The sequence below is a fragment of the Rousettus aegyptiacus genome, unplaced genomic scaffold (genome assembly GCF_014176215.1).
Source record: "Rousettus aegyptiacus isolate mRouAeg1 unplaced genomic scaffold, mRouAeg1.p scaffold_m13_p_4, whole genome shotgun sequence".
Lineage (NCBI taxonomy): Eukaryota > Metazoa > Chordata > Mammalia > Chiroptera > Pteropodidae > Rousettus > Rousettus aegyptiacus.
In genome coordinates this window covers 158,729,852-158,757,427 of record NW_023416307.1, presented here as the reverse complement: position 1 = coordinate 158,757,427, position 27,576 = coordinate 158,729,852, and the positions used below count along the sequence as shown (strand labels likewise).

The following is a 27,576-nucleotide window of genomic DNA, read 5'->3' as shown; positions in this document are numbered from 1 at the left end:
CAGCCCACCTGTGCGGAGGGCTGCCGGGGAGGGGCTCGCTGTCCACATGCATGGTTCTCCTCGGAGCCGGTTTTGATGGACACTCCTGTGCCCTGCGGAGGCGACCCTGAACCCCTCTGGATCCTGCCGCCCTCTGGGCTTGCAGTGCCCGCCCCCAGGGCCCGCAAGGAAGGCTCCCCACAGCCCAGGAGTCTGCTTGGCTGCAGGCATGTGAAGCCGTAGCTCCTTCCCGGAGCCTCCCGGAGGCTGAGACGAGCTCGAGGGAAGCGCTCGTCCGAGACGGGAGAGGCAGATCGCTGAACCAGGGACGCTAGTGACCAAATCCAATCAGAGCGCACTCCGAACGCGGGCCTCCTGAACCATCCCCACGGGCGTGGGTCCGGCTGCTCACCCTCAGCTCCCCCAGCCAGTTCCCATCTCACCGAAAGCTTACGGTACCCGCAGCTACAAGCCGTCTGTGACCGAGACGCGGGCGGCGTCCCTCGCCTGCTCCGCAAATGGGGTCGTCCGCGTGGCTAGTGTCTCGCTTCTCCCAAGGAGAAGCAGAGCTGTTCCCGGAGCGTGGGAGGAAGGAGAATTCCTCATACAGAGAGGACGCGCCTCTCGAGAAAACCCACTGAAACCGAGACTCCTAGGTGAGCCAGCAAGACCTGTGCATCGATACATGCCTACGTGCAATCTCTGCGGAATGCTAGAGAAGATGTTATGTCTGTTTACTGTTGGCTTCTTCCTCCCGAAAAACTTGGGGCACTAATATGATTCCCAACCCCTTGTGATTAATTTCTGGTTGTCAGCCTGAACTGTGACTTTACTGGCCAAGCATTAAGGCAGATCCCGCGGATCGAAAACCGTTTGTCTCCGTTACAGGCGAGGGCGGGCCCCTTAGCAAATGCCTGTTGAGTGAAGTTGAATTGAATTAGCTTGAATTGAATTGAATTGCTTTGAGAGAGCTGGAGCCAATTACTTCATCCGTGGGCCAGCGTGTTCAGCTGCATGTCTCAACAGCTGCTCTCCTTCTCCCGTGATCTTACGGGATGCGTACCTGTCACGAGCCCGGCAGAGACTCAGGTCAGGGCTGCAGGTCCACAGATTAAAGAGACACGGTCCTCGGTGCATAATGGCCGGTGGTGGACGAGGAAGGCACCGCACACAGTGCCGTGGATGGCTCGGGTGCAGAGCCGACGGGCGGTCCCCCAGCGACAGGCTCGTGAGACAGACGGAAGGCGGGCTGGGGACACCTGGGAAAGGTCCTCAGGTAAGGCCCTCGGGCAGAGGCGGCAGCAGGCAGGATTCGGTTTGTGGGGAGAGAGGTCTTTTCACTGTGTGCTCTTAGGTGTTTGTAAAGCTTTTCAGTGTCGTATCAAATTCCGTTGGCCTCTGGTGTTATGGATTTAGACGCAGGGTGTTGGGAGGGAACCTTTCAAAGTCTCGGAGCTTGGCGGAGTAATTGCAAAATATAAAAGTATAGTACCTTCAGTTCTTGGGGCTGACGCACGTGTGTGTGTGTGTGTGTAAGTTACACTCACACAATCACTGTAGATTTTAACCCCCGGTCTGTAGTTCAAGCTTTCATACATGTTTCATTTTAAGCAGTTTTATGTATTTGTCTCATTTCGTTAATATATTTGTCCCATTCTGGTAATAGATGCCGCCATACATTGGCAGTGTACAAATAAAACGTACGTGTTAAGCTGAGTGTGCCCCCTAGAACTGTGAGCGCCTTCCTTTCAGAATCGGCTAGCGATGTTTAAGGTCACGTTTTTTAATAACATGGTGGCCTTGGGGTTCACAGGCCTCTGACATTAAGGTCTTTTTCCACCGGGTGGTAGAACCAGGGGTCGCTGAAACTGGTTTTCACCTGCCTTAAACCTTCATGGAGGAGGGGTCACGAGAACCTTCCAACTGAGTGAGATAGGACACCCGCCTTACTAGACGGCTTGAGACTACCCTGTTCAATGTTTCTTCCTCTATTTTTCCTCTGCTGTCTGCCTGTTTCCATGTGAATGGAACCTATTAGCAAAGTGCTCAGACACATTTAAGGGTCATGCCTTCCTCACTCTCAATTCTAGGGAGGAAAAGGGAGACTGATAATTATGTCAGCATAGTTGGCAATTTCGCAGTTTTTCTCCTCTTGGAAATCACTTCAGTATAAGAAAAACTAGAGAAAAATAAATAACCGCTGTACATTTTAGAAGAAAAGTCCATAAAGAAACCCGCTCCACGTATATAAAACACTGTAAAATAAAATAACGTCTCTTAAAAGACCCGATTATCTGAAATTTTTTATGGTATGATGAATGACAGGTTTTCCCTATCATAAATGCACGTGCTGTGTTAAGTCCTGCATGTTACGAAGTTTAAACATAGCATTGCTAACAAACCGCAGATTTCTGAATCCATCTATTCTGAATCCACTTAAAAGCAATAGAAAAAAAAAAAAGAAGGAAAACCTTAACAGACAACATCCTAAGGATTCGATGTGCGTAAGCATCTCCTCTCCTTTGGTTAAAATGTAGAAATCCAGGCCCACTTCCAGCCCTTCTGACTGCAAAACCTGCCTTGGGGTTGGAAATCTTCTTCTTCTTCTTCTTTTTTCTTTTAATGGGAAAGTCTGAACCTTGCGATGCAGGTGGCTTCTAGCACACGCTTTAAAAGAACTTTGAAGCTCGAAGTTTAATCATCTGCATCTTTGAAGATTCGTGACCATTTCGTGGGCAGTGGGGTAGAGAGGGGAAATTAGGGTAGAGTTAGCATAACCGTCTGGAAGTCTGGGCGCACTTAATTTGCAGCCGGCTGGTCCTGAGACAATGCAGCGTCCGATGGGGTCTCTAAAGACCGGCGTCTCTAAGGACGGACAGATTCATCCCAGCGTCAGAATCCAGGCCTTCGCAAGACAGTGTGCCTCCCGCCCACACTGACCTCGCTCACACCTGCCGATTCTCCCTTTCTGCTGTTCAGCTCATGTTGACCTTCCCAAGGTCAAAGGCTTACCTGCTGGCTTACCTCCCCCCTGAAATGCTTCCACTCGTTCTTTAAAGATGTCTGGACCTGTAGAATTCTTAAGATATCATGTTCTTTGATTTTTAAATGTGGTTTATTTTTCTGTAACAGTTCAAACAAATCTTTTATTCCTGCTGTCTGTTGGAAACTGTTTGCCAAGTCCGAGGGAGGAAGAGCCAGGCTTCAGCACGGTGAGAGCGCAGGTTTCGGGAGCTGCATGGCATCGGGGGCGCCTTGGCCGGGGCCGGCCGGGGCTGGGGGCCCCACTGGGGGGCCCCGCGTCTGCTCCTGGACGGAGAGCCTGTGCTGTGCTCCTCCGGGCGTGGTCTCAGGGGCCAGAGCGAGTGCTGAGCCTCGCTGCAGAGAGCGGAGGCTGGCGGGGCTCGGGGAGGCGGGGCCGGGGCAGCCCCACAGGCCGTGGGGTCGGTGACTGCATCTCGGGAACTGCGCTAGGTGCCTGCGGAAATGACAGACCCTCGCTCGCCGCGACCTTCCTGGGACTGCAGTGGTTCCGGTCCAGGAAGGTTGATCCATCAGGACGGCCACTGCCCTGGGGCACTTGGGCTTGAGCTCTGTGGTCCTTCCAGGCCCAGCCCCAGACCAGCAGCGCCGCGTGCTCTGTGACCTCGTCAGCCGTGTAGCTGCCGCCGCCCCCACCTGCTGACGCGGACACTGGGGTGCGGGGTGCGGGGTGCGGGATCCGGGGCCGGGCCGGGCCGGGCAGTCTGGTCCCACAGCCTCTTGGCGGTTCTGGCATATTCGGAAGTTTGCTCTCTTGAATCCAGCAAGCTGGTGCCTTTGTGATGTACCGTTTTCATTATATAGTATTGTAACAATGTGACTTTCTGAAAATGCAGTGATTCTCCCAGGTTCCCGTGTCTGCGGTGACACAATGGTCAGCACTGCCTGGAACCTCAGAGGAGGTGGACCCCACGCGGCTCCGGCCGCGGAGTCCAGCTCCGCTCCGCTGGGAGAAGTGCTGGAGCGGGTGGGGTGTGTGCGTGCGCGTGTGTGCGTGCATACGTGTGTCTGTGTGTGCTGTGTGTGCACGTGTCTCTGTGTGTGCATTTGCGTATGCATGTGTGTGCACTGCATGCTCAGAGAAATGCACAAGGCCTTACGCACCTCACAAGCAGCTTCTTTTCGCTCCGTAATGTCGCGTTTGCAGAGGCGTGCTTGGCACTCGGTCACATCTGTCCACTCTCTGGCCCGCTTCTCCGTCTCCCGTGGGCGAAGGTGCTTGCCGAAGGACTGAGTCACACACGCGTCCCACCCGTCAGCCGATGGGGCGCGAGTCATTCATGCATCTTTACGTTACAGTGTATGAGAGTGTGTGTCGTCGCGGGCTGTCGTTTAATTAGTTACCACTTCCGAAGATTCGTGCCTCACCCGTAATTCTCAAGGCGTGCGGCCGCAGCTCACGTTAAGGTGCCCACGCGAGTCAGCAGCTCACGCTCGAGGAACCAGTTGCTGTTTGCGTGTATGTGTGTGAGAACAGTGTGTCCTGATCTTCACATCGTTGGATATCTCTGCCTCACAGAGTCAGACACTCCGAAATCTTTGTTATTATTGATCTGTCCGTTGAACAGGTGTGAGAGGAACATAAATGACTCGTTTGAGGCCTTGCGCGTGATACCGGTTGATGCGGGGTTGGCGCCGGTGACCTACGGTGCAGGTGCCTTCTAGTGTGCTGGGCTCCGTTCACGTGCCTGGTCTTCATTCGTTTATAAAATGACTGGACCGTTGGAGCTAGTGTCAGCTGCGAGGTTTTCCGTTCAGTAATTACTACGTGGATGACTGAGACAGTTCCATAAATTCCAGGGAGCCCCGAGAAGCGTGATCTGGAGATGAACAGACGAGGACGTGCATCAGCAAGCCCGTTTTAACGTGCGATTCAAACAGCAACACTTACAGGGAAGAGAAAGCGTCTTCCTGAAGCCTCCCAAGTCTGCGCAATCTCATCGAACCAGCAGCGCTTACAACAGGGCTCGGGAGAAATACGGCTCTATTTCCTAATATGATCTACCCCCCAAAGAGACTCCTCTTTATGGGGAAATAGTCTAACAAACTGATGATAAAGTATTACCCTTGGGGGCCTCTTCCTTCACCTATTTTGTTCTGGAGAGTAGCAGGTAATAAATAAGGTATCAGGCTAGATTTTCAGTTCAAATTTAATTTTGATTCCGGCAGCAGATTCAGCTGCGGCATTCAGGCATAGTTTTTGCAGGTGCAGAGAGAGACTTATTCAGCCCTGCAGTGTGACTAATTGCTAGTAATTGCCTGTGAGCGGGGGCTGGGGCGGCCTGTCCCCGTGTCCCCCCATCAGACTTTGTGCGGGAGGCTGGGTAGCCATTGAGGAACCGTCGGCAAGTGTGCCGCGCACAGAAGAGGTGCTTCTCAGTGTGAAGAACGGCCTTGTGTAAAGTGAACTCTCCCTCGATAGAAAATGCTGTGAAAGCTCCCTTTTCTAATATGGTGCTTTATTTTCATTTCTGATTCACCTTTATTTGGAATTGGCTGTTCCCAGTATAGTATCATCCCATCTCATCTCAAGCTTTTTTCCTCTTTCCAGCAACTGGACCATTTAAAGACAAATCAGGGTGAAGGCATGAAGAAGGACACATTAGGAGTCACGAAACAGGCATCGGGACGTGGAGTGTAGCACAGGGAATATAGTCCATGGCGGTGTGACGGCTGTGGGGACAGCCGGAGGGGGGGTCGTTTCGTGAGCTACATAAATGTCCAACCGCCGTGCTGCAACCCTGAAACTCATAGGAAGTAAAAAATTTAAAACAGAAAAGAATGAGAACAGAAGGGAGAGAGAGAGAGAGAGAGAGAGAGAGAGAGAGAGAAAGGAAAGAAGAAAGAAAAAATTGGACATCGGAGAATCTGCGTATGAAGAGAATGGCCGATTCATAATGGAAACGCCACGCCGCAGTGAGAGCTGCAAACCGGGAGCTCAGGGCGCCTCGAAGCCAGGCCTGTCTGCGGCCTTGAGACGGCGCGCCCTGTGGCGTTTGCGGCAGCTCTGGTCAGCCTTTGGTTTCTGTTAAACCCCACTCAGGCGCCCGGCTGAAGGCCGTCAGCTGGTTGCCTTTTTACAATTGTCCGAAATCGCAGAAACCTAACGAAGAATATATGAATATACAGTAGCTTGTGTACCATAAAGATTGAAGTGGATGTAACCCAAGCAATAAAATGGATTGCCTCTAAGTATGAAACGGAGAAAATCCAGCTCTTACCGAATATTGGGAATTATCTACAAAAAAATCCTGCTGAATTTCAAGACGTTTTTTGAATGGAAGCCAAATTGCAAAACATTTTTTTTGTTTTTCTCTAATTATTTCTTTTATCTCGCGTTCCTTAAATATTAGATCACCATAAACTTCTCATTTATCCCCCACCCCACCCCACCCGACACACACACAGTTTAATCTCTAGAGTTTCATGACTTCGTTTAAAAAGGAAATGCACTGTAATTTAGGACCTTGGAAATAGCTAGCTTGCTTAGTTTCATTCTAGTACATGGACTTTAAGCTATTCGAGTAGTGTAAGTAGTGTTATAAAAACAGACAAACAAACAAAGACAACTAAACTCATCGGAGCAAATCTAAAGATCACGTTGGCTTTATTCGGCGATTCACGAGTTGGTACTCTCCCGCGGAACCAGCAGAGGGGCCCTGCACAGGGCCGCGGGGGAGGCGGGGGGCACGGGACCCTAAACCACAGGGAGGGTTATGCAGGCAGGGCCACCTGCCTTTGGGGCTAGCAGGGGACCGCTGTCAGGTGACGGCCCCCCTCCCGCTGACCAGGAAACCGCAGTGACAGCCGCTCTCCCACCCCCGGGGGAGGCGGAGCCTGCAGAGAGCGGCGGGTCCGCAGGCTGGGTTTGGCGACCGGGGCTCGGCACAGGGGACGCCGTCTCGGGCCTGCGGTGGCGTTTCTGTTTTTTTTTTTAACAGACCCCCCTTTGGTCAGACTCGGCTTCGCCGAGAGGTGGGATCCCGACGCACGCGGCATCAGAGCCGCTCCGGCCGCCACGCTGGAGTCCTCGGAGCTTCCGCCACTCTTTTTCGTGGCATCTGCGGGTCAGGCCGTTTTGTGCCCAGTGCCCGTGACGGTCACAGGCCGCAGCCGCAGGTGCGCGATGTTTAAGCCCGTCTCTCTCTTCGCTCCTTTTCTGACGTCTCAGCCTTACGGAGGTCATTGGCTAGGTCGGCGGCGGCTGCGGACAGCCCACGAGGGGGACTCCCCATGTCTGCCGTGCGCCATGGTCCCCAGGGCCAAGCCAGTCTGAGTCACGCATCAGAGAGGGATGCCATGGGACGAGACAGCTTTCTAAGCCCCGTGGCTTGCCCGGCGACCTCGGGCCACTGGTCCGGCCCCCTCAGCGGTGTCACCGCAGAGGGGCAGCAGGTGCGGCCACGGCACAGACCTGGCTCAGCCAGAAGATGATCAAGGACTGTCCAGCGATCACAGCCTTGGCCAGAGCTGCTAAGGGTATTTCTTGGGTGACTACTTTCTCGGCCGTGGTTCTGCAGTATTTTAAAAAATTAAGAAGCAGTCCCTGACCTTGGCCTCGCCTGGACTCGGTCCTAACCAGGGAGGCAGAGCCCTGCTGAGGAAGACAGTCCTGAGTCAGGGACCCTCCTGGGAGGCCCTTTCCAACTTGGAGACGTAAATCCAGGGGAGTCAGCCAGTAAGGGGTACAGGTCCTTTAAGGACAGTTGGGGTTCGGTGAGGAGTCCTACGAGGCATCGCTCAGTTATGCGCCGGCCATCCAGGCGGTCAGAGGCCTGAGGAGAAGGGTGACGGCCACACGGACATGGTGTCAGGGCACGGGCCAACCCGTCACGACCATGCGGGAGGCATCGTCTTTGAGTTGATGCTGGGTGATCTGTATAGGGCCCGAGGACAGTCTCCTTTCCAGGGTCCCAGCTGGTCACAGTCGAGACGTGGATCCCTGGCCCAGTGTGTGGATGATAGACCCCTGACAGGGGGCAATGCGGGGGGGCCCTGGTGTTACTCTGGGGGGTCTGCCCTTGGAGCCATTGGAGCCGTAAAGCCAAGAGCTTGCTGGACTTTTGTTTCTGGTCTTGCTCCAAGGTCCTTTCGAAGTGTCTGGCTGTGAGTAGGAGTTCGGGCACACCGCTGGCCTGTCACTCACACCGGTGGCCTGTCACTCACACCGGTGGCCTGTCACTCACACCGGTGGCCTGTCACCCTGTTTCTTGTCCTTTTATCAACCCACTAATCTCAGCAGATAATCCACTTAGAGCGGGGCAGCCAGACTTTAGGAGGAGAGTGTTTCTTTTGAGAACCGGTCCCTCCAGTACGATTGAGGACTTGGTTCCATTCTGGTTCCCGGGGACCCGTCCGGCAGTGGGCGGGAGATGCGCAGGACGTGGATGCTGGTCCGTTTGTCGGGAGGGCCGCTGGCTTCTCACACTGCCCCCCTCCTTCGGCCTTTCGGTGCCTTTCCCTCCCATGACACCCCCGAGGTGACCACCCTGTAGCAGCACCCGAGCCATGGTGATTAATCACAAGCACCTCTTTTAAAATTTTTTTCTGGGCTTTTATAGCAGAGAAGACGATTCATCCAGAATCACAACAGTGCAACAAGAAAGACCATTTCTGTCATTTTGAGACGATTCCAAAGTAATTTCTGTCCCATATCAGGGAGCTCAATTGTCAACAGATGTGTAAGTGCTTATGCAATCAGCTCCCTGGGGTCCCTGGTCATCCGGAGGAGCTGTGCTCGGCCCACAGGCCAGCAGCCTCGGGAGTCCGCACAGGGGCTGCAGGCCTGGGGTGCGGCTCCGGGATGACTTTGTTTCTCTTCATTCGGTTAAGCAGTCAGTTTTAATTTCGCTCGCCGGCTTAGTTCACGTGTAAGCGGATTCGTTTGCCGTTGATCCTCTTTCCTGCCAGGCTTCAGGCAGCAAAGGACCGAGGCGGCGTTCAGAGTCGTCTGACAAGCAGACGCGCGGCCGGGGTGGTCGTCGTCCTCCGGAAACCTGTCTTGGCCTTTCCCGGGGCAGCTCCACCCACCCTTTCTTTCTGCTCCCACGGGGCCCTTTCTCTGTCCTCGTGGCACTGCGACTTCACATGTATGTGTGTGCTCTCTTTCTTTTTCATTAAGTATTTTTGGAATGACGTTAATGCCAGGTTCCGTTATCCCAGTGAATATACTCCGCGAATAAAATGGGTAAGAGCCCAGCCTCGTGACGCCAGGCTAGAAACGTGTGTTATAGTCAGGTGACGGGAGATGCCGGAGATGCAGAGGAAGCCAGCCCAGGTGGCGCGCGGCCCGCAGGGGGCGGTGGTGGCACAGGCGTGCTGGTCAGGGGAGGCCTCCCTGTGGAGGCGACGTGCTGCTGGGACCCACCCCGGTGGCGAGAAGTGGCCCGTCTGCAAGGGTCAGTCGTGAGAAGGAGCAGCCTTGAGGGCCACTCCGTCATTAAACGGGAGGCCAGTGAGGCCGGCGCTGAAGCCCAGGGTGGCAGAAATGGAGGGCGTAGCGGTGACAGGGAGCAGGTGACTTGGGGCCTTACTGGCTGACGTGAATTCTTATTTTAAGTTCAGTGGAAAATCACGTGGGATTTTAACTCAGATCTCACTGGTTAGACTGTGCCTGCCGTATGAGGACAAGGTCTACCGTTTCGATTATAGCCCCAGAGCCTAGTGCTTGGTGACGGATGGATGGATGGATGGATGGGCGAGTGGGTAGATGGGTGGATGCATGGATGGATGGTTGGATGGATGGATGGTTGGACGGACAGACAGATGAGTGGATAGAGGGATGGATGGATGGGTGGGTGGGTGGATGGGCAGGTGGATTGATGGTGGGTGGATGGATGGGTGGGCAGGTGGATGGATGGTGGGTGGATGGATGGATGGATGGATGGACGGGCGGGCAGGTGGATGGATGGGTGGGTGGGTGGATGGGCAGGTGGGTGGATGGATGGATGGGTGGATGGGTAGACGGATGGTCAGACAAACAAATTGGTAGCTCCCTAACCCTGCCGCTCTTTCATCGGTGCGATGCTATCAGAGACTAGGCTTTCTGTTGGGTTGTTTTGCTCTACTTTCCTAGCATCAGAGTAACTAATTGCTATTTGCATTGTACTTGTGACCCTTGGCAAAAGAAAGTTTAAAATCTGCTACATGTGGACAATTTTCTGTGTCAAAGGTGGTAGTGACTATGTCCTTTACCCTCCTTTCCCTGGGTAAGAATCTGATGGCTTCACAGCTTGAAGATGATTGACTATCCCCTTAAGCTCACTTGGATTTTCCTCCCGTAAGTAATCCGGAAGGATCACATTAAGCCAAATTCCCCAGCTCAAGGGTCAGGATCAGACAGGGAATCTCCTAAAACAATGGGGTGGGGTAGACACTGCAGTCATGACCTGGTTAATCCCCCTTCCAGAGGGCCTGGAGTCGGGACTGTGCTGTGGGCTTGGTCAAAGCCCCCCCACTGGGCTGAGGAGGACCTGGGCTGAACGTCCTGTGGACACGCCATCAAATCCGGGTGCCACAGGGAGTATAAAGGTGGCAGATCTTATAAAAACACATGTGTAGACATGTACAATTCTTGATCAATCCAGAAAGTAGAAGAGAAACCGAGGATGTTATGAGAGTAACTGAGACGAAGAAGTGAAAATTCAAATTTATTTCTAACATCTGAGAAATGTTTCCCTGGTACATTGAAGTGTCCTGGAAACCCACTTGATTTAAAGATTAAATGCAGATTTTAAAAAAATAGAAGAGTTGTGGCCAGCTTCTATAACAGATTCAGGGACTGTGCTCGAAAGTAGATTCATAAGGCTGTGGAACAGCTGAAGGAGACACTCAGCTCGCTGCTCGGGGCCCGGGTGGTGACGTGGATGCGGGAAACGCTGCTCCTGTTTGGGTCCCGAAGTCCATAACCCCCCATTTCGCAGCTCTGCTTGGCGAAGAAATCTCAGAATTCCCTGTGCCCTTGGGGAGATCAGAAGGAGGGAGCCGTAAGCCAGGAAAGGGGGCGGTGTCTCTTCTGGGGGTGCCTTTTCCCGAGCACCTCCGTCTCGCAGAGGGAGAGCAGGCCTTTTCGTTCTGCCGCGGCGGTCCCGTTCCGCCGGCGGTCCCGTTCCGCCTGCCGCGTGTGTGTCGGGACGAGCCCCCCATGCCGCTGCGTAGACGAGCGAGCGAGACGGGGTGCGCCTTGCTCGAGCGCGGCCTCTCCTTCCTCGCCCCGGGCCTCCGGGGCTTTCGGGAATGTCGTTGCTGTCCCACGGGACTGGCGCCTTTCTCGAAGGCCCGGGTTTATTCTCTCCAATCATTTTCTCCTCCTCTCCCGGTTCCTTTCGCTCAAGTTCTGTAAACCCTCCTCTCCCAGGGCGTTCTCCCGCAGCCCATTCACACGTCCACCCTCGCTCCCCGAACGGAATCAGAGTCTGATTCGGAGCTTGTCTCTCCCCGTGTCGAACACCTCCTGCTATAAATAAACACGCGGTTCACTTCGGTCTGGTGCTTGGATGAGTCACATCGGCATATGCTCTGCTTCATGCTAGCGGCGTCTCGTGGGTTGAGCGCTCATCATTTTTTTTTTTGCTCTGAAAATGGCAGTGCTGAGTATGTCTGGAGGGGCCGAGGCAGGTGGGAGGAACTCTGAAACTGTGAGAGCGAGCTACACCCAGCCTAGTGGCCTAATGGAAAAAGTGGAGCCTTTTCTTCTGCCTCCCTTTATTTTGAGGGTCATGGATTAGTAAATGGGTGTGTAGTAGATAAGCAAGGAACAGCTAGGGGAAAATAATCCCCACAACGAAGCACATTCATCTCATTTTACAGATGAGCAGAGAAGCCCCGGGAAAGGAAATGACTCGTCCCAAGTCACAACGCAAACAAATGACAGAGTTGGGGTTTATGCGGGCTTTCGGACTCTGAGTCTTGGTCGTCAAGCCTCCGTGAGGCTCCGCCAGCGGGCTGGCGTGCGGTGAGCCCCCCGTGTCCCCGTGGCTTGGGGCGGGGGGACTCTGGACGCGGCCGGCCCGGCGGTGTCGCTGGCAGCGGCCCCTGCAGAACGAGATGCGTGTGCTTTGCTGTCGGCATTATTTCCCCCTAGCTGTCTCTTAAGCCAGTGCTGCTTCCGGTTCTGTCAGAAAGTGCCATGTCACCATACCACAAAGGTTCTCGGGTGTTAGTAACTAGCCCAAGGCTGTACACCCAGCAAGCCGGGGGGCCACAACCCCTGGACCGTAGACCGGCACCGTGCGTGGCTTGTTAGGACCCGGGCTGCACGGCAGGAGGTGAGCGAAGCTCCATCTGCATCCGCGGCCGCCCCCAGCGCCGGCGTCGCCGCCTCAGCTCCGCCTCAGATCGTCAGGCATCAGATGCTCACAGGAGCACCGGGCCCCGGTGCCACCCAGGCTGGGGACCGCTGCGGTGAGCGGTACACTTGTGATGTAGACCGGTTCCACAAGACTCCTGACCTGTCTCTGTCCACCAGACACATGAGGCTGTTGACGAGCCCATTGCTGTATTGCAGGTCACTGTTTACGGCTGTCTCGTTCTTTATCAGAGGAATGTGTTCTTGCGTCTGCTTCCTTCTGAGCTGTATGTCTCTAGAAGACAGAGACTTTGTCATCCAGAAGGTCGTATTTCTAGCCCTTACTTCACCAACTATTGTCAATGCTCCGTCACCAAGCCTTGATCAATTAACCTGGAGGGAAGTCCTCTGTAAAGAGAGACCATCAAACATAGGATCTTGATACGATTCTTATCCAAGGAAAATAACTGGTTATAATATCATCTTTGACTTGTCTGCAGTCACACAGCAACATGTAATAACGGTAATGTGGAAAACAGTAACAAAATTAGTGCTTAAAATATAATAGGGACCGTTCTAAGAAATTCGTAGATGTTGACACACTATACATGTCTAATGCATTGTGATCTATTCACAATGTATGATTATCATAAGTGTATTATATACACTTGTTATTTCCTTTGGAAAACAAAGAAAAAACTTAGACAAGGAATTTTAGTAACTTGCCCGAGATCACGTGGCTCAGTGGGCGATGGAGGCAGGATGGACACTCAGCCGGTCTGGCTCCAGGGGCTGGATCTGACCACCGAGCTGCCTAGAACCTAGTGTGCTTTTTATTTTATTTTTTTTTACTGCATGGGCGCTTATACATAATCACAGCATAAGCATTCACTGCTCGCCTTTCATTTATAAGCGTATGCCTGAGACGGTGACAATATGGCAGATGCAATTAACGCGTTAATCATGGCCAGGCTCCGCTCTCAGAAATGTTATTTTACCTGGAAGGGCCAGTGACCCTAAAAGGACACATTATAGCTTCATTAAAGCTCACGCGCGACTCGGACACTCCGCAGAGAGCCAGGCCGCCGCGGGCATGCTGCTCTCTGCCTGTGGGTCCTGTGCCTGCTCGTCGATAAACAGGAGGAATTAGCTCCTGCTGCGAAGCCACGCATCTCCCCGTGAGAGGGCAGTGACGTTTGCGAAACAGTCGTGACTGTAACCTTGCCGTTTGTTCAGCACGGAAGAATGCGTGTGCACATCTGTGTGAACACACGTTGTCTGCATGCTTAAAAGCACGTGTGTGTGGTCGTCCACATACGTGCAAGGAAGCGATGTGCCGATGCCTTTCACAGTGACTGTTTTATGCTTTTCCGTAACTCAAATTCTTACAGAGAAGGCGCGTTTTTAAAAAGTGCTGATTGTACTTGATGTTGTACAGGGCAGCGTTTGGGGAAACCGACAGAGAAAGTGTTGCCGTTTTCAGGGTCGTTACCTGAAAGGCAGGTTCATTGACCGGGAGGGGGTGGGGGTGGGAAGCAGGGGGTGAGGAGAGACCCTGCAGGTGCCTTCGGAGACCCCGCCACACCCGTCGCCAGGCGGAAGGAGGCGGGAGCTACGGGGTGCAATCAGAGACAGGTGAGTGTCAGACCGAGCCGCGTGGGCCAGCAGCGGGAGACGGAAGACAGCACCCCGATTCTTAGAGGGTGAGTTAGAAAACACCGATTTGTTTCCGGGCATTTTTTATTTTTGGTAATTCACTTGAAATTATGTACATTCATCTCCACGTGTCAAGATGCCGGACAGGTGTGTGTACGGGATGAGGAGAGACAGGAGGAGGTGGCTTTGGTTTTTTAAAAAGGCTCGTGGCCGGATTAGTTCTGACGTCGCACGGCGGAGGGCAGTTTGCTGGAGAACTCAACACGGTCCCCTGGCAGTGGGGCTCCTCGCGGTGCGCGGGTCCTGCCAGCCGCACCCCGTCTCCAGCCCAGGCTCATACCAGTCGGAAAGGGAACCGAGCAGCTGAGCACCCAGGTTTACTAGCGGAGGCTCCGGAACCCCCACGGGGTGGGACCCCTAAGGGGAGCAGTTAGAGGGTTTGGGTGGGGCCAAAGCACCCGCATGTCCCCCACTTGGAACCGAAGGCGACCTGTCCCAGGAAGAGTCTGCCTCGACTCTTCCCAGACGCGGATGTTGGAACGAGCGAGCGAGGCCGGGCGGGCCTGGCTGCGGCCGACCTGTCTGGCCGCCGCCGCTGAGGCCCACCAGGCCGGCACCGGGGCCAAGAGAGAGCAAGGCGGGGCCACAGGCCCTTGCTCTGTCCCCAACCCGGGGAAGGCAGGAAGTGGCAGGGGCCCGGAGAGCTGGCTCCGCCCCCCAGGCGGCGGTCTGTCCACGTGTTACACACGTGGCCTGCGGCCCAAAAGGACACGGAAGGGAGGGGAGTCGCTCTCCCCTTCACGATTAGTCAGCTCAGTTCGTGAGAACAGAGAAGACACATCCTCCCGTAAGGGAAGGCACGTGACCTTCGGAGCAGGTACATGGCCGTCCAGATACGGATGTCGTCTGAATTTAATGTTTATTAATACTGATAACAGCTTATATGGGCCTCATGGTGACATTACCCGCACTCTAAAATCTAATTATGTTTTTAGAGCTTCTGTCAATGTCTTTTGTAGGATTATACCAACTGGATCGTCACCAGCAAGTTTCATATGTTTTTTTTGTCATTATGATTTGAAATAAGCAGGAAAAAGGGACTTTGCATATTAAAATAGTTTTGATTTTATAGTCTTTATTTAAATTTAACCCTAGAGAGTTGAAATTAGTGTTCTTTGGTACCAGACTTTTTATGCGCATTTACGTATCTATCTTAAATATGTTTATTGTATGCTAATTTATTATGCGCTAATATTACTATTTTATATAGTAATATCAGTGAATTACTTTGTTTCTTTTATCAGTGTTTTTCCATAATTATTAGTTGACTGTATATTTTCACAATAGTTGTAAAAAACTGATTTTGGCGCAACGATTTTTTAGTATGTGTATTTTCCTGAGTTTTTTCGTGACGATAAAGTGTCCCACTTTTTGCCCTTTAGCCACCGTACCTTGGTCATGTATGTAATACGCCCCCCCATCCCCATTGCGTCCCTTAAATTAGAAGAAAAATCTGTTCCGCAGTTTTCTAGAGTCACCACAGCATGTGCTGGATACTTTTGTAAATTTTAAACCCATTTATTCTCTCACAGGCCCAAGATAGGAATCCTAGGCAAGAATTAAATTTCTGTTTTCCATAAGACGTGCTTAGAGAGAAGGAGGGGAGGGGAGAGAGAGAGACAGACAGACAGACAGACACTATCGCTCCCTTGTTCCCTTAGTTCTCACGAGTCATATTCTTGATTTTTAGGCACCTGCAGATCAGGGACTTTCCTAGGTGACATTCACAGAGCCTGGGGATGAGGAACCTAGCCAGCACTGCTGTGAAGACAGCGAGTTCTCAGAGCCAAGGAAGCAGGGACGGGAGCCAGAACTTCCGCACGGGCTCGGGGCTTGAGTGCCGGCCCTGGCCCAGGTGCTCCCCTCCGCAGAGCGAGGCGGCCGGGCCGGAAGTTCCCGGCATGCCTTCGGGTCTAGCGCTCCGCCGCGTTAATTAGCGCAGGCACCCCAGAGCGCCTCGCTTTGCGTGCGCCCCGTGCGCATTCGCCAGGCTCTGCGCAGCTGTCTTCTGCTGTAACAGCCCTGTCCTTACATGCCTTCTGGTGGCTTCGGAGAGATTCCGTTCGGGAGGGGACTTAGTCTGGCATGATTACCGTCTCGTAATTACAGAGCGCCAGTAGGTCCTCATCCGTATGACTGCAGGAGCCTGTTGTTCATCCGTCCCCACCTGTAACATTTTTAAGGGGCCGACAGGAGGCCTGGGCAGAGGTTCCTGAAGTTTAAATGCATCCATGTTTTAGTCTCCTACTCTTCCCTGAATTGGTAGTTATCATTCATGATTATTTGGCTTCTACCCCTTCAGAGTCAATCATGTTTGCTCATGTCCTTGATGGGTTTGGGAGGGGAATGGGCCTAGAGCATTCAGTATAGAGGGAGGACTCTGTAATCAGCTTCTCTCTCCATCCCAGTATGGAGATGAGGTCACAGCTAATATGGAGCAATGACATAAAAGGTCGCGAGGTCCCGGCCTTGAAAGAGGCGTGACCCCAAATTAGCCTATTTCCAGCTTCTCCTGGAATTCCAGAATATTTCCATTCTGTCTCCACCGTTGTTTCCTGGTCTCGATCACAGATATTCATGGCTGTGTTTGACAATGAATTTTTAATTTTTCTCTTCCTGATTAGACCTTTGCAATTATTCATAACGTTCATTTGAGTGAAGCGAAGTGATATCCGCTGAGGCGGGTGTGAACAGATCGCGAGATTTGATATGTTTTGAAAAGAAATGGTAACGATAAATGACAGCGACCTAATTTGCGGAACAGTCTTTTTGCATAAAATAATCTACTAGTTGGTAATTATGTGATTAACTAAGAAAAAAAATAAGGAAATCAAGTTAGAATACTCAAGTTATAGAATCAAAAGATGTCTGCAACTTTGCAAATTAATCTGTTACTTACAGTTAACTTCCACGTTGATTCCAAACATGAACACTATTTGAAAATATTTTGAGATCTTCATTTATTTGCCACTACAATTCAAAAGAATAATCAAGGAAGAAATACTCACATTCTCAATAAATAAATAAATAAATAAATAAATAATAGATAACGGTTTTTTTGCTAGCGTTCGCATTTATAAAACACTTTCACGTACACAAACCTCATTTTAAAAGAAATGAATGAGGTAGTGAGGCAAAGTGGAATCAAGTCCATTTTACTTTTATTTCTTTTTTAAAAGTGTAGTTTTCAATTACAGCTGATAGACACTAGGTTATTCATTTCAGGTGCACCCCACAGTGGTTAGACACATACCTTACGAGGTAGTCCCCCCGCTAAGTCTGGTAATTTTAACGACGAGGAAACTGAGGCTCGGTTCAGGAGTGTGCAGCTTTTCAGAGGTAGGCCGAAGACGTTTATGGCCGAAGACATTTACTGCACACTTTATGCTCTTTTCACTCTACCATCAATAAAACAAAAGCGAAATATCCAAGGTGTGTGGGTCCTGAAAGGTATTTAGTACGTTTGTTTGATGAGAAATCGTGTTGACTTACGCCGGAATTCCGAAGTCGCCCATAGCGCCGTAAACAAACAGGGTGCATCATGGTTTGGGTTAAGGTGCGTGATCATTGGGATGATGTGACTCGAACAAATTACAAGAAAATATATTTATAAATTTTAATTGAAATCTGGAAGTCATTTGGAAAAGAAAATCACACTTTCACAGAGTTGATATGGAAAATATTAAAGTGACTTGTTTCACACATTTCTGTACCGTGTAAGAGTCTGAGACAGCAGACAGAATCCGCCCCGTATGAGAACCAAGGGCCCCAAGGCTCAGGGAAGTTACGCTCCCTTGTCGCATGGCTGGGAGATGGCAGAGCCAGGGCTCAAGCCCAGGTCCTTCTGCTTTCAAAATCTATATTCCCGTTTTCCCCTCCGTTAATGATGCCACCTCTACCCCACGCTGACTTTCATGTTCATCTGACGCTCTAAGTACTTCATGACCGAATGGCTGGAAATGTGAACATTAAAAAAAAAAAAAAGTTTTGGCGGCCTGTACCTTGCAGTGAGATGAGTGCGTAGCCATGACACCCGGCACTGTGCGGGCCGGCCAGTCATTCATTCAGAGGTGCCGTGAGCCTTGTGGAAGAGGATGAGGAGGGAGAGGCCTGAGCGTGTTTGTTGACAAACGACTGAACGCGTGGGTGGCTCGCTAAAGCTCAAGCACACTTCGTCTTCGACACAGAGGGGGACCCCGCAGATCCGGGGGGCAGCGGCTGATCACCGCGGCTTCCTCCGAGAGGGCGTGCGGGCGGGGCGGGTTTGGGGGCGCCCCAGGGATGGTGGCCTCCGCCGGCGGCAGGTTCAGCACCGACGGATGCGCAGGAGGCAGAAGGCGACCTCCATCCACGGGGGCCGGGGGGGCCCGGCCTGCGTGCGGCTGCGGGCCACGGGTTGTTCTGAAGGCGAGGGGACCGGTGTGATGGCCGCCTGGGCCCGTCTGGGGGCGTCGGGCCTCCAGGGTGAGTGTGGTCGCGAGGGGTGTGCACCGCGCACGTGTGGAAGGCGTGCACAGAGGCCGGCGGCGGCGGCGGCGGCAGACGGCATGGTCCTCGCCCACCCTCGGGCTGCGTCCCCCAGGGAGGCGGGCGCCCTTGCTCCACGTTTTCCAGGACAGGGGTCTTGCCGTCTGCACTGCCACCGAGGGGAGGGGGGCGTTTACAGCTCTGTCGGTGATGGAGGGAGGACACCTCCAAACAGAGAGGAGGGTTAAAGCCCGTGGTTCGGTCAACGGCGCGCGCAGCCGGGCGGGTTTCGTGGCTTGCCTCTCCAGGTGGTCCTTGTCGGGGGGTGTCCTTTCAGACGGGCGACACTACCGTGTGGCCCAGAGGGAGAGCTAGAATCAGGTGTGGGAGGGGGTCATGGGACCTCAGGTCGGCAGAGCTGGTAGCAGTTCATTAGCGACGGGACTTCCAAACTTGCCCCTTGTCCCACGGTCAGTGTTGGTGCTCGGGTCTGTCGAGTTCAGTGTGTGCGTCCCCGGTGAGCACCTACTGTGTGCCGGACACTGTACCTACTATGTGCCGGCCGCCGTTAGATGCGGTGTGGGTTCCCTCGTCGTCTCCCCCGCCGTCCAGTTCTGCGGGCCTTCGCGGCCGCGTCACTCAGCGAGGTGCACAGAGGCGACAGGCCGCGGCCAACGCTGCCCAGCCGGCGGCGGACAGCCCCGAGCAGGGCGGGGTCCTTCGCGCCCACCCAGCTCCCTGCACGCGCGGTCCCCGGCGAGGGCGCGCGCTGCCCACGCACGTGGTGCGCGAGAAATAAGACGCCAGCGGCCGATGTATCGCGATGTGTGTCGCCTAAATGGCCACTCGTGCCTCCAGTTACTCATCAGGGTGAGGCTCACACAGAGTCAACCGGTTGTCACCGACGAGTCGCCGGCCGCTGGCGCATTGGCCGCGTGGCACAGACAACGCCCCTCGCTCCAGCCGCGGCACCGCCCGGGAGGGGGCGCGGCGCCCCCGAGACGGCCCCCCGGCCCCGCGCGTGAACGGGGTCGCACGGCGTCGCACGGGGTCGCACGGGGTCGCACGGTCTCGCACGGTCTCGCATGGCGCGTGGCCCCCGCCGCCTCGCGGGTCGCACCCGGCGTCCGCCCGGGGCCCCGCGGGGCGCTCCGCGCGCCGGGGCTCCGTCCTCCGCGCTCCGCCGCGGGCGCGCGCCCGTCGCCCCTTAGCGGCGGCGCGCCCAGCGCCCGTCTGCGCAGCGGCTCCCGGCCGGGCGAGCCGCGTCCTTTTGGGGCAGTTGCTCCGCGCCGGTCACGGGACGGCGAGCTTCGTGTGCAGGGACCTGACTCCTCAGCGCTGCGCCGTGATCGGCTCTGTCTCCCTCGTGCGGGTCCGGCACTAAGTCTCGGAGAGGCCGCCGCGCCTGGCGCCGGGCCACGGGCTGCCGGTGCCGGCCCCGAGCGCCGGGGCCCAGGGCGCGTCTCCGTCTCGGTCACCGTCACCGTCGTCACCGCCGTCGCCGGTACGCGGGGCACGTCCGAAAGCTGTGTACGCGTTAGCGTTATTAACAGTGCTCATGGGCTGTGCCCCTTAATGCCAAAAATGATGTAATGAAAAAAATGATCAAACCCCAAACTTCATACCCCAGAGTGTGTCTGTCACCATTTTAAAAAATAAATAAATAAAATCGCATTGCGTGTACAAGGTTAGATCGAAGCTGCAGGTAAGTACATACACCTGATAAAGACACTCGGGCCATTCCCAAGGGTGCGTCCAGGGGCGCCCCTCGGCAGCGGGCCGCGGGGTCCCGTCTGGCTCCCCGGGGCTCTGTTTGGCCCAGGTGGAGCTGCGAACCCCTCAGGGTTGGGGGGTTGCGGGGGGGGGGGGGAGGCTGCCGCAGAGTGGGCGGGGCTCAGGCTCCCAGGACGCTCCGAATCCGCCCCGGGCCATCGCCCGAGTGCGCACGCGCCTCGTGCAGGGCGTTCCCCCCAGCTCCACGCAGAACGTCCCTGGCCCGGGTGTCAGCGGGCCCGTTTGCGTCCCGGGTCCGTCACCCAGGGATCCAACAGTCACTGCGAGGTGAGAAGGCGCGAAGAGCTCCGGCCGTCCTGGGGACGTGTGAGTGTCCGTGGGCACGTCTGTCACCATCAGCCGGCAGGAGGTTTGCAGCGCCTCCGGCTGCTCGTAGAAGCACGCCCGCCTTGCACTTATTTCTGGAAGATACGGGCTCGGACCAAACGGCTCCGAGCCGCTGTGGCGACCCTCAGAGTTCGGGCGGCAGGACCCGCGTTTCATTCCCAGGGATGGGGAGACATCCGTCGAGCGTAACTATATGCAGCGTTTGAAACCAGAGCTTCCCTGCGATTCTCACTTCAGGGATCGAAGGGCGCAGTCCCCTGCTCGATGTGATTTATTATCCGAGTGATGCGCCTACGCTAACAGTATCTGACCACATTTTAATCTCACTAAGCTGCTATGAATTAAATCAAGTGGTAAAGTTATAATGTATGACTTCATCTTTATACCACTATAAGTTAGTACGAACCAATAAAATGAAATGCACTTTCAAGAAATGAAATGACTTTCGCCCAACCCCGAGATACGTATCTTCCTCGCGCGTAACAAGCCGATAGCGCAAGCCAAGCTCAGCCTGTCCTTTATCTTTTTCGGTAAATGATTTGTACTGGAATAGGAGTTCCCAACAATCAGGTATATGTGCTTGAGTCTTAATGGCTTTACTTAGTCTGAAGATATTAATTAGGCATTATCTATTTATTCTCTCTTATAATACGTGGATAGTGATCATTTGGGGGTGGACATGCTCGTTAAAACTGCATTTGATGAATGAGCTTTTTGAGAATGGGATTTTCCCACGAGTCGGGGCCCACAAACGCCTCTGGTACCTGCGCATAGGGATAACGGCGAGCCCGCCGGCCTCCTTTTCGGTAAAATTCGTTTGTAGGCGGAGCGTCTTGGCGGCTCCCTGTTTAATGGGTTTCCTGAGAGGAAAAGGCTCAGGGGGAGCAGGGGCGGGGCTTGCGAGCTCCCGGGCCTGTCTGCGTTAGTGTCGTACGTGACGCAGGTGCCGTCCGCCAGTGCGTGGGATTGTGTCATTCCCAGAGTGCCCTGTCCTGTGTGTGTGCATGTGTGTGTGTATGTGTGTCTGCATGTGAGTGACACACGTGCGTGCATGTGTGTGCACATGTGTGCATGTGTGTCTGCGTGTGTGCGCACACATGTGCACGTGTGTGTGCACACAGAATACTCCTCAGCTGGAGCTGAGAAGTGTGTGTGCACGTGCACATGTGTGTGTGCATGTGGGCATGCACATGTGTGCATGTGCACGTGTGTGTGCACATGTGAGTGTGTGCGCACAGAATACGCTTCCTCAGCTGAAGCTGAGAAGTGTGTGCATGTGAGTGCACACACGGGTGTGCATGTGTATTCACACAGAATACTCAGCTGAAGCTGAGGAGGGTGTGTGTGCACACGTATGCATGTGGGCATCGTGTGTGCACTGTGCATGTGTGTGCACATGGGAGCGTGTGTGCACACAGAATACTCCTCAGCTGGAGCTGAGAAGTGTCGGCATCGGATGCGCCCTACACGTCTCAGATCCCATGAAGACACCGTGTGCTTATGAAAGTCATACGTGGGTTTCTTCTCCTGCGTACACGGTCGCCGCGGACACTCAGGGCGGTCCGTCCCGATGGTCCTTGGAGTAGCTGCGATGAGAGTGGCCGTCGTGACTGTCTTAAGTGACACATGACCCGTCGCTAGCCCTGGCCTCTTGGAGGCTCGTAGTGAAGGACGGTCCCCAGAAGAGGTCCAGATGGGGACGCTTCCTGTCTCTCAGGCTGCTGCACATGCCGGCATCATGCCGGGGAGCCTGGCGGGGGCTGGGCCCCCGGTCCGGAGTTGCTGTCTTGCACTGCCGTGTGCTGGGCACCGGTGACATGGCAGAGACGAGGGGCGAGGCGTCCACGTAGCTCCGGTTGGGGGGCTGAGGGCCCCACTCCCTCCTGCTGGCTGGGGCGCCCCCTGTGTGGCCGGCAAGCCCGCGCCCTCTGGGCGGTGACTGGCCAACAACACACCTCGCACGTGTCTGTCCGGCGAGGGCAGCGGCCCACCTCTGCCTTGCTCGGCCGCCTCTCAGGGCTCTGTGCAGGTGGCCGCCGTCCTGGGCCTCCTGAGGTGTGTGGTAGGTGGGGCACCGGGCCTAGCCGGGGCGCGCGCGGCCTCACGGGACCCCTGGGCAGGTGCCGGTCGACCTGCCTCGCCCCCCTCAGTGCCTGGACCTGTCGCAGGTGCTGCGTGAGCCCCAGAGGCCGGGAGCGGCGGCGTGGGCACCGTGGTGTTGCTGCGGCTCGGCCTGGGGCTCGTCATGCCCCCTCTGTCCCTTCCTAAGAGAAGCGCGCGGGGCGGGGCCGTCACGCCCCAGGGGTGAGAAGGCGGAGACCAGGCATCTGGGCGCCTGGTCCGGCCATTCAGCGGCAGACTGGAGACTACGTGTCGCATTCCCATGTCAGGGCAACAGCAGCAGCGTGAGCCGGTTCTGCTCTAGTTCCCGCGGCGTGCCACCCCCCCCCCCCCACTGCTTCTCCCGGGTCGTTGATTCAGTCAGCACGGCCACCGCGGGGACGGGGCCACCGTCCTCCCCGCTTTGCCCAGCAGGAGACCCGCGTCCTGAGACCAACCCAGGAGCTTTGCCTCGTCCACAGCTCCAAGGCGGGGACCTGATTCTAGCCCAGCCCCTCGGGGCCAGAGTCTGTGTCTAACCCAGGGCTTCTCCGTGAGGGGCGCGTCTCCCCCTCCTGCTCCGGACCATCCACAATGCCTGGGGATGTCTCCGTTAGTCACCAAAGTATGGCCACTCGCTGAGGGCCAGCTCCATGCAAAGGACGCGGGCAGAGATGTGGCCGAACAGCCCCCAGCGTCCCCGGGCAGAGATGTGGCCGGACAGCCCCCAGCGTCCCCGGGGCAGAGATGTGGCCGGACAGCCCCCAGCGTCCCCGGGGCAGAGATGTGGCCGGACAGCCCCCAGCGTCCCCCGGGCAGAGATGTGGCCGGACAGCCCCCAGCGTCCCCGGGCAGAGATGTGGCCGGACAGCCCCCAGCGTCCCCGGGCAGAGATGTGGCCGGACAGCCCCCAGCGTCCCCGGGGCAGAGATGTGGCCGGACAGCCCCCAGCGTCCCCGGGGCAGAGATGTGGCCGGACAGCCCCCAGCGTCCCCGGGGCAGAGATGTGGCCGGACAGCCCCCAGCGTCCCCGGGGCAGAGATGTGCCGACAGCCCCCAGCCCCGGGCAGAGATTGGCTGACAGCCCCAGCGTCCCCGGGGCAGAGATGTGGCCGGACAGCCCCCCGCGTCCCCGGGGCAGAGATGTGGCCGGACAGCCCCCAGCGTCCCCGGGGCAGAGATGTGGCCGGACAGCCCCCAGCGTCCCCCGGGGCAGAGATGGGGCCGGACAGCCCCCAGCGTCCCCGGGGCAGAGATGTGGCCGGACAGCCCCCCAGCGTCCCCGGGGCAGAGATGTGGCCGGACAGCCCCCAGCGTCCCCCGGGCAGAGATGTGGCCGGACAGCCCCCAGCGTCCCCGGGGCAGAGATGTGGCCGGACAGCCCCCAGCGTCCCCCGGGCAGAGATGTGGCCGGACAGCCCCCAGCGTCCCCGGGCAGAGATGTGGCCGGACAGCCCCCAGCGTCCCCGGGGCAGAGATGTGGCCGGACAGCCCCCAGCGTCCCCGGCGGTCCCCAGCGGTCCCCGCCCGCCCGCTCCCGATGTCCGCGGCATCCCATGGCCGTCCAGCCACGCGGCTCCGCGTCTGGGCCGCCGGTGGTCCGGGCGGAGGCGTGTGAGAGCAGAGCGCGGCCTCCGGCATCCAGTGTGGCGCCCCGTGGCTTTCACGGGGACCGGGCGGGGCTGGCGAGCCGCAGTTCCCAGGTGCTTCTGAAGGCGAAGCCTCCGGCCCGGCCAGTGTGCAGCAGCCCCGGCGGGGGCTCCTCACTTATTACAATAGAGGCACAAATTGGCGTGTTTAGGTTTCGGAGGAAACAGTGGCAGGCCAGCTGGAGGATGTGTTGAAAGCAGCCTCTGATGGCTGGTGCTGAGTTAGGCCTTGGGGAAGAAAAGTAGCCACGTTGATATTCAAAAAAAAAAAAAAAGTTATTTTGGAAAGGAAGAAGACTGATGTTTCAGACCTTTTTTTTTTTCATTAAAACAAACCTGTTTGGCGGGTTCCGTGCGCCTTTTCTCAGCAGTGCAGCTCAATTACAGTGTAGGCAGCACGTTTGGACAAAATTAAAACGCAGAATAGAAATATTTTTAGACCTACGTTGTCTATTGCTCGCAAGAGTTTCCAAGTGTAATTGCCCATGAATTTCATCCAAAACTCTTCAACTGTGCAAATCTTACGTTTGGTTCCTGGCTAATAAAACCTGGGTGCGAGTCCAGAGTGCGCCTGTCACTTAAGGAGGCATGGGGCACGCATCCCCAACAAAGGGGAACATCTTGGCCCTCGGCCAGGCTTTGGTTTTGTTTGTTGTCGTCCAGGTGGCCAACCGAGGCCCGCCTGCCGCCAACCTCCACCCCTGCGTTTTCACGTAACGAGTCGTTCGGTCCCCTCAGTGTGCGCTGCTGGGTTTTGTGGGGTCACAATGGCCGCGACACATGGCCTCTGCCCTCACGGAGCTGAGGCGGGATTAACACACCTGCCCCCAAGAACAAGCCTGTGAGCCCGGGCCGGTGGCACCGAAGGTCAGGGGGCGGTGGGCTCGCGTGACTGAGCTGCCTCTGGAACGGTCAGGTGCGTGTGAGCGGCCGGCGGACGTGGGCCTCGGGCGGCCGGTGGAGGCGACTGGGGCCACTCGCAGAGGCCAGGTTCCGCGGCGCTCGGCTGGAAGGGGCTCCACGGACTGGGAGTTTCTTCCGCAGGTTAGAGACCCAGGCTCTAGCCTCGCACAGACCTGCACCCGAGTCCCGGCCCCAGCACACTCAGCTGTGCTGCTCCGGGAACGTTTCTCTGCTGCTCAGCTCTCACGGTTGAGATGAGCGTCCCACAGGGCCCTGAGCGTCAGGCCAGGGGAGAGCATGCGTGTGAGGCCCCCGACGTGCGTCCGGTCCAGCCGCGACAGCTGCGGCCCCCTCTCGTTCCATGGACTGTGCGGCCTGGCTTCCCGCGAGGCCGCGTGGCCATCTCTACCCCGACCGCCCGCGGCCTCCCATGCCTTCCTCAGCAGCTGTAGCAGGGCCATCCAGTAAAAACGTGACGTCCGGCTTTAAATATTTTATGAACCACTTTAGGAAGAAAAAATAAGCAGGTGAAATTAATTTTGATATCCTATTTTATTTAACTCATTCATCCAAAGTCGAATCATGTCAACATGGCATCAGGGGAAAAAGCATCGCCAAGCGGGCTCACGTTTTTCCCGTCCGACTCCTCCGAAGTCTGTGCCCACCCTCGGCCTGTGCTCCGAGGAACAAAACCCTTGGCCTCACCTGTCTTTATGACTTTGTCATCGTTTACGTCTGGTTGAACTCAAAAGTCCCAAGGTGGAAAACAAAAGATGTACCTGGAGAAGGGCCATAACTATTAAACGGGCTGGCAGCGTTTTTAAGCACCAGACTTTTACGGCTGCTGGCGAAAGTCGGAAGGGGAGGGCGTGCCCGCGAAATTAACATGCATCGTGCCAAGTCACACCACGCTCCAGCTCCTCTGCCTCAGCGGACAGAGCTCACGCGATGCTCTGCCATTTGTGTTATCAGAGTTACATTTATCAAAGGTAAACGAACACAAGGGTTCAGGATTAACTATCAGCAGACGGAACAGCTTTTCTTTATGTAAAAAGATGCTGCTCGATTTACACGCAGGAGCATCTTTCCGCGGGAACGCGGAGCGTCCCGTTTCGCCTCCGTCTGTGAGATGCCGTGCGCTGTGCCGGGAGCACCCGCCGCCTTTACGGGCGAGGCTGAGTTTCGTGACTTAACACAGGAGGACACAGGGTGAGGCGTCCTTCTCCAAACCTGGGGACGAAACGCCTCCGGCTCGTCTCTCTCCCGTCCGGTCTTCTCCGAAATGACGTCTGCACCCCTAGCTGCGGTTTTATGCTGCTTAGACCATTGAACCGAGCTGGACTTCTACGTGGGGTTGACGGTCTTTGACTTAAAACGGGCCGCTCACTGATGACGACTTCACCAGCTCTCCGGATTAACCGTCCTGGTCGGCTAAACCCCCTGGGTCCGTCAGCACCATTTTGTCTTTCAGTTTGTAAGTTCGGCATCGTGATCGCCCATTTCCCCACGTTGCTGTTTTTAAGAGACACGCCCGTGATCGTTAGAACGCGAAATTAAAACCCGGAAGCCAGTCCCAGCTGGCACACTCGGCGCGACTTTCTACGTGATAAAGTTTTGGGCTCAGGCGTCCTGCGTTCTGCCGCTGAAAAGGCTCGTGTGCTCTTGCCTTCCAGGGCAGACGGGGGCCGCCGAATGGCCAGAGACGAAATCGGATTCCGCCGCTTGTATTTCTTGCCTCCCCAAAGGTGAGGCATCCAAGAAATAATGCCTTTGAGCCGTAAGCTCCCACCGATGACCACATAAACTGCTCCATTGCTCCCGAAAGGGGCGTTCATAATTGTTCCTGAAGTAGCTTCTGGAATCAAGTCACGTGTCTGACGTGAGAAGGGAAGTGAGGGCTCTGCAGCGAGGGTCCAGATGGAGGGGCGCGCTGAGCCGCCCCACTGTTCGCCTTGGTTAATCCCGAACACGTTTCACTGTGTACAGGCGTTGGGTCATTGGAGCTTTTATCCGAGATGTGTATATTTATATCCATATCACTATACATTTATGTATGTATTCATATCTGCATATATGTGTATATACAATATTTTATCCATTCTTTGTCTTCCAAAAAGCAAGACAATACCACTAACACACTAACATTCTTTTAAGAGTATCCTACAACTTTAAATGAAGTCAACTTAGATATAAAGCTATCCAAAAAAAAAAAAAGTAAAATATGCACCCGCCTTTATTAAAAGCGGAAGATGAGGCATGTGCGTGAGCGCCCTGCCTGCCTGTGGGGAGCTGGCTGGTTCCTGTTCTTCTGCT

General features: G+C 55.3%; 2 protein-coding genes across 10 annotated transcripts in view; both read left to right on the top strand.

Moving 5' to 3' along the window:
- CNTN4 (contactin 4) overlaps positions 1-27,576 on the top strand; it is a 637,177-nt gene that overhangs the window by 207,929 nt on the left and 401,672 nt on the right. The gene's annotated exons all lie outside the window — the stretch shown is intronic.
- LOC118601746 (proline-rich protein 2-like) lies at positions 23,386-24,555 on the top strand. Its single transcript, XM_036219685.1, has one exon. It carries the CDS (start codon positions 23,386-23,388, stop codon positions 24,553-24,555), a length of 1,170 nt encoding a protein of 389 aa, XP_036075578.1.

What these genes read in the sequence shown, in the direction of transcription:
- LOC118601746 (XM_036219685.1), top strand. Translation starts at nt 23,386, where the DNA reads ATGTGGCCGAACAGCCCCCAGCGTCCCCGGGCAGAGATGTGGCCGGAC.